The sequence below is a fragment of the Schistocerca gregaria genome, chromosome 5 (assembly GCF_023897955.1).
Source record: "Schistocerca gregaria isolate iqSchGreg1 chromosome 5, iqSchGreg1.2, whole genome shotgun sequence".
Lineage (NCBI taxonomy): Eukaryota > Metazoa > Arthropoda > Insecta > Orthoptera > Acrididae > Schistocerca > Schistocerca gregaria.
The window spans coordinates 305396798-305418047 of NC_064924.1; the positions used below are offsets into that span (position 1 = coordinate 305396798).

At 40.2% G+C, this 21250-nt stretch overlaps 1 protein-coding gene across 1 annotated transcript in view; it reads right to left on the bottom strand.

Moving 5' to 3' along the window:
• The window catches only part of LOC126271868 (lysosomal acid glucosylceramidase-like), a 190860-nt gene that overhangs the window by 36662 nt on the left and 132948 nt on the right, over positions 1-21250 (bottom strand). Inside the window, exon 9 of the mRNA XM_049974208.1 lies at positions 10694-10773. Within this exon, the coding sequence (XP_049830165.1) occupies positions 10694-10773 (80 nt within the window). The remainder of the gene's footprint in view (positions 1-10693; positions 10774-21250) is intronic.

Genomic DNA, 21250 nt, shown 5'->3' on the forward strand with positions numbered 1-21250 from the left:
ATGTCTCATATTTCGTGCAAAGACGTCATTAAATCATGGGAGAGGGGTGAAATTGTGCCAAAACATGGGGTTATTCTTAATTAAAAAAACCTAATAGCATGTCATAAATTAGTACTGATTTAAATTTTCTGTGCTTAAGAATAAAATTATGTATTAAATGCAGAGTGAAAATAGTGTAATGCAAAATGGACATGAAAGTACTTGTTTTGTGTTTTGATGATGGTTCATAGTTCCATTGCATAGTTTTTATTTTTTAAAATTGCAACAGATTATAAGTGGTGATAAATGTGTGTAAAATTATATAATGTATTTAGGTTTAAATATTTAAATATTATAAAAATGTAAATGAATTATGGCTATGTTTAGGAATTATTTTGTGTAATGTAGTGTCATGTGACCTGACTCAGGACTGGGGATATGAGTAGGAAAATGGGGCTTTAGGTCATTGTCTGTTGTGGTGGCACATTTGGAGTGCCAAAGTGCCACACGTGTAAGCATGGATGCCAGTGTATGTGAATAAACTATGAAGTAACAATGTGAAAGTGCGTAGGTGCGATACAATAAACCATGTGTAGGAATTGCACTGATTATTATTTATCCAGATTATATTTATTTTGGAACTTTAATATGCATGGCCACAAAGTTAGAAATGTTTTTCTTAAAAGAAATATGTTTCACTCTGAACTTGTATAGTGTACCTCATTTTGCGCAAGGTTGTGGTATAGACAATTGTGTATTCAGTTCACTGCTGTTCAAAGGCTAGCCAATATATGACTCAGTATTATGGGTGAAAGTGCAACTGTTCACTACCAACCCCCTTTGCAGATAAGTCACATGTAAAATAGGTAGTGAATGACCCTGAGTACAGATTCAATGTGTGTGAATGTGTGTTCCATTGTTACAAAAGAGAACTAATGCTCGAAAGCCAATGTGAATGCTATGTTATGATCTTCTGTGTTTGCACATTAATCTGGTATAGATGAGTAGTTGCCTTTCCCTTATTTTATGTATGACATTAAAAACTGTTGCAAAAAATACAGTACAGTACAGTAAGTCCATTTTTCAGTGGACTGATCCAAAAATGCATAAAATGCAGGAAAGTGTAAAACAGAGGAAAGCATAGGTACCATGACAAGTGAAAATGAATAGATTACTCTTACTGTAATTCTGTTTGTACTGTTCAAAATATGAAATGAAAACAATTTAAATTATGCCTATTAAAAAAAACTGAAATAATCAATTATATAGCGGAGATATATAGACACAAAAGAAAGGCTGTCACAAAATAAGCTATCAGCCAACAAGGCTTCTGCCAAAATAGACAACACACACACACACACACACACACACACACACACACACACACACACACACACACACACACCAATGCAGCTCACACACAGATGACTACAGTCTCTGGCAGCTGAAGCCACTGTGAGCAGCAGCAATGCATGATGGGTAAAGTAACTGGGTGAGGGTAAGGGGAAGGCTCTCCTTCTCCCAGTCCCTACAGTGGAAAAACTTTTTTGCTACCAACCCTAACAATCAGACTCAACCAAAGACCAATGTTGAACCCTACCTGATTCAGTTCACTCCTCCATCCAACCATTATCCACCCACACTGCCTCCAAATCACCCCCTGTTAACTTTCCAGAATTTCTTAACCTTGAACCTTGCCACACCATCATTTCCCAAATCCCTCAACATGCAAACTATCTTTACATCTGCTGAAAGAACTGCAGTCCAGCATCTAAAAACTGGTCCCAACCTTAAAATCCTACCTGCGGACAAAGGCTCCACCACTGATGTAGTTTCCAGCTGTCAGATACATCCACCTACAAAACCTTGCCATGATGACCCCATTCCAGAAATCCATCTCTCCTCAAATCCTTAGGCCCATCCCAGAACATCTCCCTGGAGTCCAATAAGCCCATCCACCCAGTATGTCCCATTGTGGCTGCTAACTGGTCCCCCACAGAGAGAATCTCTGCTCTTGTAGATCGACACCTTCAGCCTATTACCAGTAACCTTCCCTCCTATATAAAAGATACCAACCACTTCCTCCATAGTGCTGTCCCTTTATCATATGGTGCCCTGCTCGTCAGTATTGATGGTATCTCCCTTTACTATTGTAAATAGTACCCTAATGCCCTTGGTCTTACTGCTATTGAATACTAGCTTTCCCAAAACCTGACGGATTCTACAGCGGCAGCTCTATATGAAGATGCCAATAGCCCAGAATGCCGCCGATCGTGGGCCACGGTGCCTCTGAGAACAGTGCTGCCCATGACCCTCTGTGTCCCTACACAGTCTGTCGAAGAAGAGCACTGGCGCCAGAAAGCACCTCCCCCATCTCGCCAGCCCCACCAGACTCACAGAGCACCCTTGACGACTTCGAGGGATGCAGTTTGCTGGAATAATTCACTACACTACTGGCCACTAAAATTGCTACACCAAGAAGAAATGCAGATGATAAAAGGGTATTCGTTGGACAAATATATTATACTAGAACTGAAATGTGATTACATGTTCACGCAATTTGGGTGCATAGATCCTGAGAAATCAGTACCCAGAACAACCAACTCTGGCAGCCTTGATATGCCTGGGCATTGAGTCCAAACAGAGCTTGGATGGCGTGGACAGGTACAGCTACTCATGCAGCTTCAACACAATACCACAGTTCATGAAGAGTAGTGACTGGCGTATTGTGACGAGCCAGTTGCTCGGCCACCATTGACCAGACGTTTTCAATTGGTGAGAGATCTGGAGAATTTGCTGGCCAGGGCAGCAGTCTAACATTTTCTGTATCCAGAAAGGCCCGTACAGAACCTGCAACATGCGGTCGTGCATTATAATGCTGAAATGTAGGGTTTCGCAAGGATCGAATGAAGGGTAGAGCCACGGGTCGTAACACATCTGAAGTGTAACGTCCACTGTTCAAAGTGCCGTCAATGTGAACAAGAGGTGACCGAGACGTGCAACCAATGGCACCCCATACCATCACGCCGGGTGATACGCCAGTATTGCGATGACGAATACACGTTTCCAATGTGACTAGGCTCTATAAAGGGGCCTTTTTGATATCGTATGGCTGTATGAAAGGGACATCTTGCTATTGAAGTGGAGGTACTGCTGGTGGTTAGTAAATCTCATATGGACAGAGGTACTGATGTAGCCATCTTTGGGCTGGAGGTCAACATCTAAGAAGGTGGCTTGTTGGGTTGAATATAAGCTGTTGAGGTTCTGGAGGAATGTTGATAGGGTGTCTTACTCCTCAATCCAGATCACAACGTGCTGACACGAGGAAAGTTTCCAACCGATTTCTCATACACAAACAGCAGTTGACCGGCATTGCCTGGTGAAATGTTGTTGTGATGTCTGATGTAAGGGGGAGAAAAGCGTACCATCGTATTTCCGACTTTGATAAAGGTCGGATTGTAGCGTATCGCGATTGTGGTTTATCATATCGCGATATTGCTGCTCCTGTTGGTTGAGATCTCATGACTGTTAATAGAATATGGAATCAGTGGGTTCATGAGGGTAATATGGAATTCCATGCTGGATCCGAACAGACTCATATCACTAGCAGTCAAGATGACAGGCATCTTATCTGCATGGCTGTAACAGATTGTGCAGCCACGTCTCGATCCCTGAGTCAACAGATGACATTTATGAGACAACAACCATCTGCACGAACAGTTCAATGATGTTTGCAGCAGCATGGACTATCTGCTTGGAGACCATGGCTGCGGTTACCCTGCATCATTTACGACAACACAACACAGTTCATGCACAAGCATCTGCGAACAACAGAATGTGTCGAAGGCTTAAAGAATGAAGACTATTCAGTTCTTCATAACAACAAACAGCTTCCATTGAGCGTGACGTCAGAACTATTTACTTTAGGTTTGTTTGAGTGGTTGCCAGTGGCCCCATGCGCATGAGCAATAGAGTTACGTATGAGCTGTACCTCTCCTGCTTCTTTCTACGTGAAGTGGGCTGTTAGCTGTATCAGTAGTAGCAGCAAGCTGGTCAGAAGCTACCTGGAAAATTTTTTTCTTATGCACCCAATCTTCTCCACATGAGCTTCAGTCTGGAACCACGTGACCGCTATGGTCGCAGGTTCAAATCCTGCCTCGGGCATGGATGTGTGTGATGTCGTTAGGTTTAAGTAGTTCTAAGTTCTAGGGGACTGATGACCACAGGTGTTAAGTCCCATAGTACTCAGAGCCATTTGAACCATTTCTCCAAATGAGCCATGTTTACATTTCGTGATCTGGTGTTTTTGCTTGTTTAGAGCTCTCATGTCAAATGAAAATGAAATGGATTTCTGTGGCCGGGAGTTACCAAGTGAATTAAAATACTTTCATATAATTACAGAAGGCTAAAATACGTTATTAGTCTCAGTTTTCTGATTTTATTTTATTTCCATGTTATTGGCAATCAAGCATTAATCATCTTGCAGAACAATGAAGTTATTTTTGTCAGTCTGCTAAAGAAATTTGACCTTTATTAATTTTCTGCACAGAAGGAGTCAATTTATTTGAAATGAAGTGTTTCATTCCACACTCTTGGCTAGTTTCAACTGTTTGCTGAATTTCAACTGCATGTTTTCATTGTCTGGCACGTATGGCATTATGCCATAATAAACAACCAAACATGAGCTAATACAGTACTGATACAACAAGAAAATTTGCATCCCAAAAACCGCACTGAAAACCTAATATCAGGTTGCAGCTTCCATTTGTCTAAAACAACCAACACACTCGCTCATCTACTTAATAGTCGCCTGAATAAATGGAGCGCTTCTGGTAATTAAGAAATTAGTCTCCATGTACTGCTGTGTACATAGGGTCAGAGGAGTCTAAAACAAACAGAAGTTGGGTGGTGGGAAATGTGGGGATTGTTTTGCACTTTTTTGAATTCTTATTAAACGAAAAATTTTATGTGAAAGTGAATAATTTTATTTTGCTGTTTTATTTACCTCTGTTAACCTTTTCTCTTCAAACTTGATTTTTTTCTGTAAAAGGGAACATAAGAAAACAAACATAGTCATTTTTCTCTTAACTTCCTACATATTTTGTATTAAAATTTTAGGTAAATGCGAATTACTGTAATTATGCGAATTCAATTTAATGATTTACCTCCATTTACCTGTTTATTTTCTCTTAATTGTATACGAATTTTACAATAGGGGCTAAAATTTATATTTTTTGTAATATTTATATTAAAAAAAGTGAGCAAGAAATTAAAATTTGGGATAGTAGAAGGAAATTGTAGGTACTTGTTAACTTTCTTAAAAGTAAGCTCTATGAATCTCAACTTACGAATTAGCATTTTAAGCCGAATTATGCATTTTATTATAGCTTACGAAATTCTGATGCTCTTGGAGTGCTCTGTGATGTCCTGTTTCTTTTGTGATGTAGTGTAAAACCTGTTAATGCTATATATGTACAAACGTATGGGCTTCCTGCATTATTGTAGCTGCGCACATGCAGTAACACCTGTTTTCAGGTGTTCTCTGGCAACTGCTGAAATGCACCTATTTCTAACAGGTCGCCGGAAAATATTGTGAACAGTGGTTTGAAAAGAGTTACTTTCAAAGTGAATTTCCTTTTACGCAAGGTGAATTATGTTACGTGCGTGAATGTGCGAACAACGTCTTGAATCACACAGAGTTTGACTCTCATTTAAAACTTCACTCTTTGAGACCAACCACTTACAAGAACTTTGGGCCCAGAAGACCAGACATTTCTGCCGTTATTTAAAATTTTACTGGAACATTTGTGAGATGTATCTTTAGATGTAACACACACACACACACACACACACACACACACACACACACACACACAAAGTATGTGAAAGCTTAGCTTTTCCTGTAGCTATACTATGAATATTAATTTGCGTGTTCATGCTACTTGACAGTGGTATTGCTATTGCTAAAGTCCCACAGTTCTTAGAGCCATTTGAACCATTTGAGCTATTGCTATTGGCTGACTACATCATGTGTCCTATGCTCTGAATATCTGCTGACATCGGCTGGCGAGTTCACGTGACATGGGCTGTGATTGGCTTACAAAATGCATCAAAATCTCTATTTCAGTGCTTCAGAAACTAACGTGCTGCATTTTGTGGGATTTGACTTTACACTTTTGTAATAAGAAGATGTGCAGCTTATAGTAATAGGAAAATATGTGGCGAACATGTTACTGCACATCAAAGATCTTTCCCAAATGCTATTAAAATGTCAGGGAACTCTACGCCAGTGTATAAAACCTTAACCATTGAAAAGATTGATAAGTTTTACAGTTCTAAGGGAAAATATACTGTCACTTAACACAGAAAAATTATACGTCAGCCTGGGAAAAGTGAACTGGGAAATCTGGGAAAAATCCGAGAATTGTTTTTCCTTGGCCACGTATGCACTCTGTCATCCCAACCTCGCACAAAAACATATCTCCTGTGCCTTATCTTTCCAGTCACCCGTCACCTTCCAAAGTCTCACCATCCAGCCGAGAGGAGCATTCCCCTCATAACTCAGTACTGTCAACGAGTGGAGCAACTGAATTACACTCTCTGCCAGGGTTTCAACTACCTCTTTTTGTGGCCTGAAATGAGAAGTGTCCTGCCCACTATCCTCCCCACCTCTCCCACAGTGGTACTCCACTGTCCACTGAACCCACACAAGATACTCATCCATCCCTACATAACCCCTGCTTTCAACCTGTTACCTCATGGCTCATATGCCTGTAATAGACCTAGATGCAAGACCTGTCCCATACATCCTTGCATCACCACCTACTCTACTCCGGTCACAAACATCATCTATCCCATCAAAGGCAGGGCTACCTGTGAAACCAGTCATGTGAACCACAAGCTAAGCTACAACCACTGTGCTGCATTATATGTCGGCATGACAACCAACGAGCTGTCTGTCCGCATGAATGGCCACAGAGAGACTTTGGCAAAGGAACAACTGGGCCAACCTGTTGCTGAGCATGCCACTCAACATGACATTCTTCATTTCAATGACTGCTTTGTGCAATATAGATCCTTCCCACCAACACTAACTTTTCTGAATTGAGCAGGTGTGACAACTCTTCCTGCAATATGTCCTATGTCCACATAACCTTCCTGACCTCAACCTTCGTTAGTCATTGTCCTCACCCATCTAGCCTCTTCCCTGTTCCCATTCCAGCACTACACAGCCCTCTATTCCCTCAACACACACAGTCTTTTTACTTTTCTCTTTTCCTGCTCCCCTTCCATCCCCCTCACCTTGCTCCCGCCTTTGATCTAACCTCGCAACTGCACCTAGCAGACCTACCCTCTCCCTAGCTCATCCCTGCACACAGCCCAGCACCGCAACACTGTCCCCCACCCCTACACTACTATCGCTCACCCTTCTTGACGCAGCCTCCTCGTTACCATCCCCCAGTTGCCTCTCCCACCTTTACGCACTGCTGCTGCTGCTTGTAGTGTGGCTTCAGCTGCCAGAGACTGTGGTCATGTGTGTGTGAGTTGCATTTGCGAGTGTGTGTGTGTGTGTGTGTGTGTGTGTGTGTGTGTGTGTGTATGTGTTTTGTCTATTTTTGACAAAGACCTTGTTGGCTGAAAGCTTATTTCGTGACAGTCTCTTTGTTGTGCCTTTCTGTGACTCAGCATCTCTGTTATATGGTGAGTAGCATCTGTCCTTTTCATAATATTGTTACATTCCATCCTGGATTTTCCATTGTTTGAACTAATTAATTGTTTTATTTCTTTCTAATAACAATTATCTCTACTTGTCTCTCCTCATTAGGCCTATGCAAAGCATCAAATGCATTATCATCCTCTGATGCACTATCAATGTACTGCCTCAAAATGTTTCAACCATGCCCAGTGTTGAACTGTTTGTGAAACCACATTAAAAAGATATCCACGTTCAAATGTGAGCCTTGTTATTGAAATCCATTATAAAATTACAGTAAATAAAACATATAATACAATATTGTTTAAAGCACTAAAGTTGGCAGACTTCATAAACAGAAAACAAAAGGCACAAAATCTACAGTTTTTTTGCTGACACGGAGGTTGCTCAGTTCAGGGATGTCCTGGGCGAGAAAGGGGTTGGTAATTATTGTCATGTTATGGAGTATCTTGAAGAGAAATGTTTATGCCTGACATCAGGTAGTACCAACCTAGGACAGTGTGGCTAGTATGGATTAGCATCTTTCACATAGAAGTATAGCCCATTATAGTGATGGCCATCTTCAAAAGTGGTGTTTATTTGCGTAAATGACCGTGAAATTAAATTAAAGCCTTTTGAGCAGAAGGAAGGCTGCTACTATAGTCACTATCATCAGATCATAATTATCATTAGGGCAGTGACAGCATACTTTCCACGATTCCAGACACTGTGAACCTATAATAAAGGTGGCATGATCCAACACACTGATAATGAAACTCTACCTTACTGTGCTAATGCAAATTACATGGTCAATAATTTTATGTATTGTCTATGTTTTCTGCTTAGTTACAAAGCTGACCTTCAGCAGGAATATGATGCACTTTTTGCCGAAATCTGTGTGAAAATCAGTGTTACAGGTCATGAAAATATCAAAGAAAACTTAAAATGCAGGAAATGTTGTAACATGGAATCATTAATGATGAGAAATTATTGTATTCAGAGAAAAGGATTTCTGTTGGGGCTGGACTGACAAAAATGAACATACAAACTGGAAAACCATAAAATTCTGGAACACAGAGATGGGTTTTACTGTACTGTACTGTCCTAAGTGACCAGCTCAGGAAAAAAAAAAAGAATAACAAAAATTAATGTTAATAATTTACTCATATTTTTCTTCTTTTTCTCTAAGTTTCTTCAACAAGCTATGCTGAAGGAAGTATGACAAATAATGCAGCTTGACATCAGTGGAAATAAAATATTAGTACAATTTGAAACTGTTTTTCATCAATAACTTTTCTGAATGTTATACTGACTTCAGTCTATTTTATCATCATCAGATATGCCTGGATAAGCCTTTACTAGACATATCTAATCATGATCAAACAGATTTAAATCTGGCATAAAATTAAAAAAAAAAAAAAACTCAGTTATCAAATATTTCTTTAAATTCTCCTATTTATAAATAAATAGATCACTGTCTTGCACTGTGATAATGTCACATTTCATTGAATTTAAATACGGTATAGCGTTGCTTTTAGATGAATATTTTTAGTGAATGATTGTATCTACACTCCTGGAAATGGAAAAAAGAACACATTGACACCGGTGTGTCAGACCCACCATACTTGCTCCGGACACTGCGAGAGGACTGTACAAGCAATGATCACACGCACGGCACAGCGGACACACCAGGAACCGCGGTGTTGGCCGTCGAATGGCGCTAGCTGCACAGCATTTGTGCACCGCCGCCGTCAGTGTCAGCCAGTTTGCCATGGCATACGGAGCTCCATCGCAGTCTTTAACACTGGTAGCATGCCGCGACAGCGTGGACGTGAACCGTATGTGCAGTTGACGGACTTTGAGCGAGGGCGTATAGTGGGCATGCGGGAGGCCGGGTGGACGTACCGCCGAATTGCTCAACACGTGGGGCGTGAGGTCTCCACAGTACATCGATGTTGTCGCCAGTGGTCGGCGGAAGGTGCACGTGCCCGTCGACCTGGGACCGGACCGCAGCGATGCACGGATGCACGCCAAGACCGTAGGATCCTACGCAGTGCCGTAGGGGACCGCACCACCACTTCCCAGCAAATTAGGGACACTGTTGCTCCTGGGGTATCGGCGAGGACCATTCGCAACCGTCTCCATGAAGCTGGGCTACGGTCCCGCACACCGTTAGGCCGTCTTCCGCTCACGCCCCAACATCGTGCAGCCCGCCTCCAGTGGTATCGCGACAGGCGTGAATGGAGGGACGAATGGAGACCTGTCATCTTCAGCGATGAGAGTCGCTTCTGCCTTGGTGCCAATGATGGTCGTATGCGTGTTTGGCGCCGTGCAGGTGAGCGCCACAATCAGGACTGCATACGACCAAGGCACACAGGGCCAACACCCGGCATCATGGTGTGGGGAGCGATCTCCTACACTGGCCGTACACCTCTGGTGATCGTCGAGGGGACACTGAATAGTGCACGGTACATCCAAACCGTCATCGAACCCATCGTTCTACCATTCCTAGACCGGCAAGGGAACTTGCTGTTCCAACAGGACAATGCACGTCCGCATGTATCCTGTGCTACCCAACGTGCTCTAGAAGGTGTAAGTCAACTACCCTGGCCAGCAAGATCTCCGGATCTGTCCCCCATTGAGCATGTATGGGACTGGATGAAGCGTCGTCTTACGCGGTCTGCACGTCCAGCACGAACGCTGGTCCAACTGAGGTGCCAGGTGGAAATGGCATGGCAAGCCGTTCCACAGGACTACATCCAGCATCTCTACGATCATCTCCATGGGAGAATAGCAGCCTGCATTGCCGCGAAAGGTGGATATACACTGTAATAGTGCCGACATTGTGCATGCTCTGTTGCCTGTGTCTATGTGACTGTGGTTCTGTCAATGTGATCATGTGATGTATCTGACCCCAGGAATGTGTCAATAAAGTTTCCCCTTCCTGGGACAATGAATTCACGGTGTTCTTATTTCAATTTCCAGGAGTGTATTAAAGGAATGTGAATACAATAAAGATACCTCTATTATGTTTGCCATGTATTCTTCACCGTTTGACCAGTCACCTAGTCTCACTCTGCTGACATTTGGGCCAAAGGTAACTAGAAAGAAACAATAACAAATAATAAAAGATAGGAATGTCATGTTGATAACAAAACAATACAAGGGAACTTCTTTATACAGAACAACACAAAGATTATCAGAAATGCTGCAAACTGAAACAGACAAAATAACTTAAATAAAAATTCAGTAACCTTAAATAAATGAGAAAACACAAAATATGCATCAATTAATCTACCACTATCTACAGAAATCCATAAAAAGTTCTGTAGTAAGGATTTGTTGATCTCCTTCAAAAAGTCAGTATTTCTTAAGCCTTAAAATTGTGTGAAAATGAGTTAAAGATTTTAGTGCTATACTATGGAGCAGCAAAACTGACAACTGGAGAAACAAGTAAAGAACATAGCCCTCCATCTTCCCTGAAGCTTCTCCCACTCATCTTCCCACTTTAGACCTCAATAATTGGAAGTCAGAAGCATTTGCATGCATGATGCATTACAAGGTGCATATGAAAACTGACAGATAGCACATTTCAGTAACAATTCTATGGTCAGAAGCAAACAATGACTTATTCCAAGGAATTTATTATGGCTATGGAATATGAGTCAAGAACATTTTTGAAAACACTGCATTCCTGCTCAAGAGAGCAGAGAGAGGTAACAAAGTTAAAAAGACTAAGGAAGAAAATGAATGAGAAATAAGACAGTTAATAATATTAACTGATGCTTAATTGTCCTGTTCCTCATATTTAAATGTGCATCAGAATTCAGTATCCAAGGGAACATTTGAAGCAATGACAATGTTTTCAATGAAACTGTCTCATATACCTTCCTTCAGAAAGACATTTTCTTGCAAAATTTTGATTCGTCATGTGCACCTAACCTATTATTATGTAGTAAGATTATCACTTGCTCCTTCAAGCAAATTCTGCAAGTATTTAATTGTGGATATGCAATTTTTGGATGAGGCTTTTTCTTTCCCTAAGATCCATGTACACCACTGGTCATTAAAATTGGAGCACCATGAAGGCAGCATACAACAAACATTAGATTAGCATAAAATGTATAATATTCTTGAATATGCAAATGATAAGGATTTCAGGACAATCATTCAACCATATTGCTGCTGGGGCATTGGTTGGGACTCCATGACTGTCTTAGAAACATGTAATCTGTGGGTTCGGAAGTGCCATACTCACTGCCATGCAAGATAGCAGTGGTGCCATGTAGATAATGCTTGAGAGGATAAACATATTGTTTGGGGCACAACAAATCACCAACACAGTGACCATTCAGAGGCTTCCCTTGTGGCAGCAACATAAAGAGGGAGGATGTGCCCAACATTAACAATGGACATTTGAGTGGCACCATAACATCTTCTCCAATGAGTCTCAGTTCTAGTTACATCACAATGGAGATATCCATTTGTGAAAGCTCTGAGGAGAAGGAGCAGTGACAGATTATTTTTGTCATTTCCATACGGGTGTAGCACTTCATGTGATGGCATAGGGTACCACCGGGTACACAAATTGATCACCCCTGGTTAACATAGATGGCAATTTGGACAGCAGTTGTTACATTTCCATCATGTTAAGGCCAGTGGCAATGCTGAAATTTGAGGTCTTCATGACATTATCTTTCAACAAGGTAGCATGAGATCACATGTTGGTCACACTTTTCTGAGCTGCCACAATACATAGTGTGTTTGGTTGTTGCCCTGGTCAGCTTGTTCTTCGCATATCACAAACACTGAAAAAATGTTACGGGTTGGTGAATGACTGGCATGCCTAATATACTGTATATACACAATAAATAAAGTCTCCTGGTGTTGCAATTTTGTTAGTCAGCAGTGTATTTTATACTGGAATGTACTGTTTTGATAAGGAGGATGCCTCACAATCTCATGGCCCAATCCTACTGCTAAGCTGTCAGGTTCAAATTGATTGTAAAAATGCTTATCACATCTGACTTGCTCTAGCATTTCTGCTTTCGTACAGCTGCCAGAAAAGTGAAACAGTTTTCTCTTCTAGCCACTGCATTCTACATAATTCCTTCCTTCGTTGTATATGAACCTTTTATTAAAAATTATAACTGAGTTTATCCTAGAGTTTCATGTAACAATCTTGTCAATCATGTAATCAATCACTATTTCTATCATCATGATTTTTGTATGTTGATACGGCCATATTAAAACAATACAGCATGACAGATAATAAGTGTGATTTTTTTTTGCCAGTCAGCAGTTTCAAAACTGCTATTCCCATCTGAATTTTGCCAGATGTGATTGTTTTATGATTTTGATGGAACCAGATCTCATTAACATAAATAACGAGATAATTTGCTTTCCTCACATTAAGTGTTTTTCTCGGAAAAATTGGCCTAGTTATTACAATACAGGATCTCTCCATCAGAAAACAACTGCAATCTTTACATTGTCTGTACCTGAATCCCAAAGATATCAGAATCATTCCAATCTAATGACAGTCCACTGTGAAACAAAGTTTGGTGCCTACAACAACTGCCATCTTTGCCTTGTGAGGTACATCCCATTACCACAGAATTCCATTACTGTACTACCAACAATATCCTTCGGGAAATTATTCAAATCTGTGACAGTTTTTCTTCCACTAAAATCTTTCTTTGGAGATTCAAACTTAATTTACTGATCAGAGGTCTCCATTCGCCCTGCTTCTGCCTATATTCTCTGCACTGTTTGGAGTTAAATACCACATGCCTTTGCAGCTACAGTCTGCAGTGACAACAATACTCTGTGACTCATGGGATTGCCTCTAAAGCTTCTCTCTTTGAATGTATGTATCTTCTCCCATGAATCATGGACCTTGCCATTGGTGGGGAGGCTTGCGTCCCTCAGCGATACAGATGGGCATACTGTAGGTGCAACCACAACGAAGGGGCATCTGTTGGGAGGCCAGACAAATGTGTGGTTCCTGAAGAGGGGCAGCAGCCTTTTCAGTAGTTGGAGGAGCAACAGTCTGGATGATTTACTGGTCTGGCCTTGTAACACTAACCAAAACGGCCTTGCTGTGCTGGTACTGCGAATGGCTGAAAGCAAGGGGAAACTACAGACGTAATTTTTCCTGAGGGCATGTAGCTTTACTGTATGGTTAAATGATGATGGTGTCCTCTTGGGTAAAATATTCAAGAGGTAAAATAGTCCCCCATTCGAATCTCCGGGCAGGGACTACCCAAGACGACGTCGTTATCAGGAGAAAGAAACTGGCATTCTACGAATCGGGGTGTGGAATGTCAGATCCCTTAATCGGGCAGGTAAGTTAGAAAATTTAAAAGGTAAATGGATAGGTTAAAGTTAGATATAGGGGGAATTAGTGAAGTTCGGTGGCAAGAGGAACAAGACTTTTGGTCAGGCAAATACAGGGTTATAAACACAAAATCAAATAGTGGTAATGCAGGAGTAGGTTTAATAATGTATAAAAAATAGGAGTGTGGGTAAGCTACTACAAACAGCATAGTGAACACATTATTGTGGCCAAGACAGACACAAAGCCCACGCCTACCACAGTAGTACAAGTTTATATGCCAACTAGCTCTGCAGATGATGAAGATATTGATGAAATGTATGATGAGATAAAAGAAATTATTCAGGTAGTGAAGGGAGATGAAAATTTAATAGTCAGGGGTGACTGGAATTTGAGAGTAGGAAAAGGGAGAGAAGGAAACATAGTAGGTGAATATGGATTGGGGGTAAGAAATGGAAGAGGAAGCCGTCTGGTAGAATTTCGCACAGAGCATAACTTAATCACAGCTAACACTTGGTTCAAGAATCATTAAATAAGGTTGTAACATGGAAAAAGCCTGGAAACACTGAAAGGTTTCAGATAGAATATATAATGCTAAGGCAGAGATTTGGGAACCAGTTTTTAAATTGTAAGACATTTCCAGCAGCAGATGTGGACTCTTGATCACAATTTATTGGTTATGAACTGTAGATTGAAACTGAAGAAACTGCAAAAAAGGGGGAATTTAAGGAGATGGGACCTGGATAAACCGAAAGGACCAGAGGTTGTACTGAGTTTCAGGGAGAGCATAAGGGAGCAATTGTCACAAATGGGGGGAAAAAAATACAGTAGAAGAAGAATGGGTAGCTTTGAGGGATGAAGTAGTAAAGGCAGGAGAGGATCAAGTAGGTAAAAGATGAGGGCTAGTAGAAATCCTTGGGTAACAGAACAAATATTGAATTTAATTGATGAAAAGAGAAAATATAAAAATGCAGTAAATGAAGCAGGCAAAAAGGAATACAAATGTCTCAAAAATGAGATTGACAGGAAGTGCAAAATGGCTAAGCAGGGGTGGCTAGAGTACAAATGTGAGGATTTAGAGGCATATCTCACTAGGGCTAAGATAGATACTGCCTACAGGAAAGTTAAAGAGACCTTTGGAGAAAAGAGAACCACATGTATGAATATCAAGAGCTCAGATGGAAACCTAGTTCTAAGCAAAGAAGGGAAAGCAGAAAGGTGGAAAGAATATATAGAGGGTCTATACAAGGGCGATGTACTTGAGGACAATATTATGGAAATGGAAGAGGATGTTGATGAAGATGAAATGGGAGATTTGATACTATGTGAAGAGTTTGACAGAGTACTGAAAGACCTAAGTCAAAACAAGGCCCCGGGAGCAGACAACATTGCATTAGAACTACCTACAGCCTTGGGAGAGACAGTCCTGACAAAACTCTACCATCTGTTGAGCAAGATGTACGAGACAAGCGAAATACCCTCAGACTTCAAGAAGAATATAATAATTCCAATCCCAAAACAAGCAGGTGTTTACAGATGTGAAAATTACCAAACTATCAGTTTAATAAGTCACAGCTGCAAAATACTAATGCAAATTCTTTACAGATGAACGGAATAACTGGCAGAAGCTGCTCTCGGGGAAGATCAGTTTGGATTCCGTAGAAATATTGAAACACGTGAGGCAATACTGACTCTACGACTTATCTTAGAAGAAAGATTAAGAAAAGGCAAAGCTATGTTTCTAGCATTTGTAGACTTAGAGAAAGCTTTTGACAATGCTGACTGGAATACTCTCTTTCAAATTCTAAAGGTGGCAGGGGTAAAATACAGGGAGCGAAAGGCTATTTACAATTTGTACAGGAACCAGATGGCAATTATGAGTCGAGGGGCATGAAAGGGAAGCAGTGGTTGGGAAGGGAGTGAGACAGGGTTGTAGCCTTTCCCCGATGTTATTCAACCTGTATATTGAGCAAGCAGTAAAGGAAACAAAAGAAAAATTCAGAGTAGGTCTTAAAATCCATGGAGAAGAAATAAAAACTTTGAGGTTTGCTGATGACATTGTAATTCTGTCAGAGACAGCAAAGGACTTGGAAGAGCAGTTGAATGGAATGGCACAGTGTCCTGAAAGGAGGATATAAGATGAACATCAACAAAAGCAAAATGAGGATAATGGAATGTAGTCGAATTAAGTCGGGTGATGTTGAGGGTATTAGATTAGGAAATGAGGCACTTAAAGTAGTAATTAAGTCTGTTGAATCTGAGGGAATTAGATTAGGAAATGAGACACTTAAAGTAGTAAAGGAGTTTTGCTATTTGAGGAGAAAAATAACTGATGATGGTCGAAGTAGAGAGGATATAAAATGTAGACTGGCAATGTCACGGAAAGTGTTTCTGAAGAAGAGAAATTTGTTAGCATCGAGTATAGATTTAAGTATCAGGAAGTCATTCCTGAAAGTATTTGTATGGAGTGTAGCCATGTAAGGAAGTGAAACATGGATGATAAACGGTTTGGACAAGAAGATAACAGAAGCTTTCAAAATGTGGTGCTACAGAAGAATGCTGAAAATTATATGTGTAGATCACATAACTAACGTGAAGGTATTGAATAGATTTGGGGAGGAGTTTGAGGCACAACTTGACAAGAAGAAGGGGCCGGTTGGTAGGACATGTTCTGAGGCATTAAGGGATCACAAATTTAGCATCCTAGAGGGAGACCAAGAGATGAATACACTAAGCAGATTCAGAAGGATGTAGGTTGCAGTATGTACTGGGAGATGAAGAGGCTTGCACAGGGTAGAGTAGCATGGAGAGCTGCATCAAACCAGTCTCAGGACTGAAGACCACAACAACAACATCTTATAAATGAATCATCTTAATTCTCGAACAAAAATTTAATAGCACACATTGAAAATCTCAGTTTTCTTTGTAAATATGCAACACTTCCTAGAGAGAACACCTAAGTGAATGATTGGTAGCAACATAGTTTCAAAGCTGTGGCAGCAACAGCAGGTAAGAAGTGTAATGTTGTCACATACGAGGTGCTATCCAAAATTTTTGGGACTGGTGCTGCCATCTCATGAAGAACCTTGCCTTTGGATTAATGGTCACCATCACCCTCAAAGTATTTCCCATCTGCATGTATGCATCGGTCCCAGCACTTCTGCCATTGGTCAAACGTTTTCTGGAAGTCCTATTCTTTGAGGGTGTTTATCACCACCAGCGATGCTTCTTTAATCCTCTCTAGAGTGTTGAACTAATGGCCTTTCAACTTGAGTTCCAGTTTTGGGCATAGCGCGAAGTTGCAAGGTGCCAAAAGTGATGAGTACAGTGGGTGGGGTACAACCGACATGTTTTTTTGCCGAAGATCCTAGTGAGCAAGGACGTGTGACAGGACGCATCGTCGTGGTGCAGCAGCTAGTTCCCTTGATGCCGCAGTTTGGGCCATCATCACCACACATTTTCATGGAGACATCGCAAAACATCACACTTGTAAGAAAAATTCACTGTTTCATTGGGTGGGACAAATTCTTTGTGCACAGTTCTGTTGGTATCAAAGAAAATGATGATCATGCTCTTCACTTTGCTGTTCACCTGTCTCGCATTTTTGGGTCTTGGGGAGCCTGGGCTCTTCCACTGGGATGATTGCTGCTTTGTCTCTGGGTCATAACAATAAATCCAGCTCTCATTGCCAGTGATAACCCGTGCCAAGAAGGATGCATCATCAGATGAGGTCTGATGAAGGTCCATGCACACTTCAACATGCTGTGCCTTCTGATCAGCAATCAAGATCCTTGGTATAAATGTTGTGGTGACACAATGCATGCTCGATTCGTCAGTCAACATTCATTGACATGTCCGATAACCAATATCCACTTCATCCGAAAGGTCTTGAATGGTTCGACGCCTATCTGCATGAACCAGTTGTTGAACTTTGGCAACAATGTCAGGTGTTGATTAGATTAGATTAATACTTGTTCCATAGATCATGAATACGACACTTCGTAATGAAGCAGAACGTGTCAGGTTAATAAAAGATGTCTGTACAAAATATTGCATTACACAAAATATTGCATGACACTAATGTTTAAGCTAGTTTTGTTTTCCCTCTCTTAATTTATATCTAAAAATTCAGCCAGTGAGTAGAACGAGTTGTCATCTAGAAATTCTTTTAATTTATTTTTAAATGTTGGTTGACTATCTGTCAGGCTTTTGTTGCTGTTTGGTAGGTGACCAAAGACTTTTGTGGCAGCATAATTTAGCCCTTTCTGTGCCAAAGTCAGATTTAACCCTGCATAGTGAAGATAATCCTTTCTCCTGGTGTTATAGCTATGCACTCTGCTATTACTTTTGAACTGGGTAGGATTATTAACAACAAATTTCATAAGTGAATATATATACTGTGAGGTTACTGTGAGGATCCCTAGATCCTTAAATAGATGTCTGCAGGATGATCGTGGGTGGGCTCCAGCAATTATTCTGATTACACGTTTTTGATCCATGAATACTTTTCTACTCAATGATGAATCACTCCAGAATATGATGCCATATGAAAGCAGTGAATGAAAGCAGGCATAGTAAGCTAATTTACTGAGATTCTTGTCACCAAAATTTGCAATAACCCTAACAGCGTACGTAGCTGAACTCAGACGTTTCAGCAGACCATCAATGTGTTGCTTCCAGTTTAACCTCTTATCAATGGCCACACCTAAAAATTTTGAAAATTCTACCTTAGCTACAGACTTCTGTTCAAAGTCCATATTTATTACTGGAGTTGTGCCATTTACTGTACGGAACTGTATATACTGTAATTTATCTAAATTTAAAGAGAGTCCGTTTGCTGAGAACCACTTAATAATTTTGAGAAAGACACCATTTACAATTACATCACTTAGTTCTTGGTTTTTGGATGTTATTAGTATACTTGTATCATCATCAAAAATAACTAACTTTGCATCTTCATCAGTGTGGAATGGTAAGTCATCAATATATATCAAGAACAGTAAAGGACCTAAGACCAAACCCTGTGGGACCCTGTACTTGATAGCCCCCCAGTTTGAGGAATCAGCTGTTGTTTTAACATTACATGAATCACTTATATCAACTTTCTGCATTCTTCCAGTTAAGTATGAATTAAACCACTTGTGCACTGCCCCCTTCAAACCATAATGATTTAGCTTATCTAAAAGAATCCATGATTTACACAATCAAAGGCCTTTGAGAGATCACAAAAAATACCAATGGGTGATGTCCGGTTATTCAGAGCATTTAATAGATCTTTGATCAGTGAAAGCGTATATAGCATTTTCTGTTGAAAAGCCTTTCTGAAAACCAAATTGACATTTTGTTAGTACTTTATTTTTACAAATATGGGAGGCTATTCTTGAATAAATTACTTTCTCAAAAATTTTTGATAGTGCTGTCAGAAGAGAGATTGGGTGATAGTTGTTGACATCCGTCGCATCCCCCTGTTTATGCAATGGTTTTACAATGGCATATTTCAGTCTATCAGGAAAAACACCCTGCCCCAAAGAGCTATTACATACGTGGCTGACAATCCTACTTATCTGTGGGGAACAAGCTTTAAGTATCTTGCTGGAAATGCCATCAATTCCACAAGAGCTTTTACTTTTCAGTGTGTTTATTATTTTACTGATTTCAGAGGGAGTGGTTGGTGGAAATACAGTTGTTTCAAACTGCACAGGTATGGCCTCTTCTATTAGAAGCCTTGCCTCTTCTAGTGAAGATCTAGATCCTATTTTCTCCACAACATTTAAAAAACGATGATTGAAAATATTTCCAATTTCAGATTGTTTGTTAGTACAATTGTCATTCAGTTTTATGGCATTAAAGTCTTCCTGTGCTCTTGGTTGCCCTGTTTCCCTTTCAATAATATTCCAAATTGCTTTAATTTTATTATCAGAGTTACTGATCAGACATGATACACTTGCTTCTGGACTTTTTAATAACTTTTCTTAGTCCTGCACAATAGTTTTTATAATGTTGAACGATTTCAGGGTCAGTACTCCCTCTTGCTGTTAGATACAGTTCTCTTTTACGGTTGCAAGGTATTCTTATTCCTTTAGTTAGCCAAGGTTTTTTATATGTTTTCTTGGAATTATGTTTAACTATTTTCTTGGGAAAACAATTTTCAAATACCCTTAAAAATGTATCGTGAAATAAGTTATATTTCAAGTTTGCATCAGGTTCCTTATACACTTCATCCCAGTCTAGCTGCTTTAGGCTTTCCTTAAAGTTTGCAATATTTATATTGTTAATTGAACGCACTGCTTTGAAATTCTGATTTGATATACTGCATGGAGCTATGTCATGTAATGTAACTAGCTGTGCACCATGATCTGAAAGACCATTCTCAACAGGATAAGAATTTATGTCCTTAAATTTATCTTGGTCTAAAAAAATGTTTTCTATCAGTTTCCTGCTGTTCTTTGTTATCCGAGTAGGAAAATCCATGACGGAGCTAAAATTGAAAGAACTGAGTAATACTACAAGGTCATTCTTCCTATTACACTCTCTCAGGGAATCAACATTGAAATCCCCACAAATGATAATTTGGTTCCCCCTCCCTGAAAGATAGCACAACAATGCATCCAAGTTTTCTAGGAATAGCTGGAAATTCCCTGAGGGGGACCTATACACTGTTACAATTATGAAAGTGGCATCTTTTAGTTTTAGTTCAGTGGCACATGCTTCCAAATGTCGCTCTACACAAATTTTTTTAGTTTCTAAATTTTTTACGCTGTGGAAGCTTCTGACATATATAGCAACTCCTCCTCTCATCATATTATCTCTACTTACATGTGCAGCTAATTTGTACCCATCGATGCTAACCTTTTGCATATCAGTGACAATGTGATGCTCAGACAGGCATAGTACATCTATTACATTCTCAGTTTCTATATCTTCTAAACAAAGCAGAAGCTCATCAATTTTATTCTTCAATCCCCCAATATTTTGATGAAATATACTAACATTATTTTTCAATTTACTTTTGTGAGTATCTTGAACTTTTTTAACATCTTTAGTACTTGCCTGGCTGAGTTTCCCACTGGACACTGATCTTACACTAAAAAAGAGTTTCCACCAGGAGATGTAGTTCCTCCCCCTTTTAAATTTCCTGCTATCAGCCCAGCCAGTTTACCTTCCCCTTCTTGTTGAGGTGTAGGCCATGTCTAGTATAGTCCCACCTACTGAGTGAATCAACAGGAATCACACCAATGTGT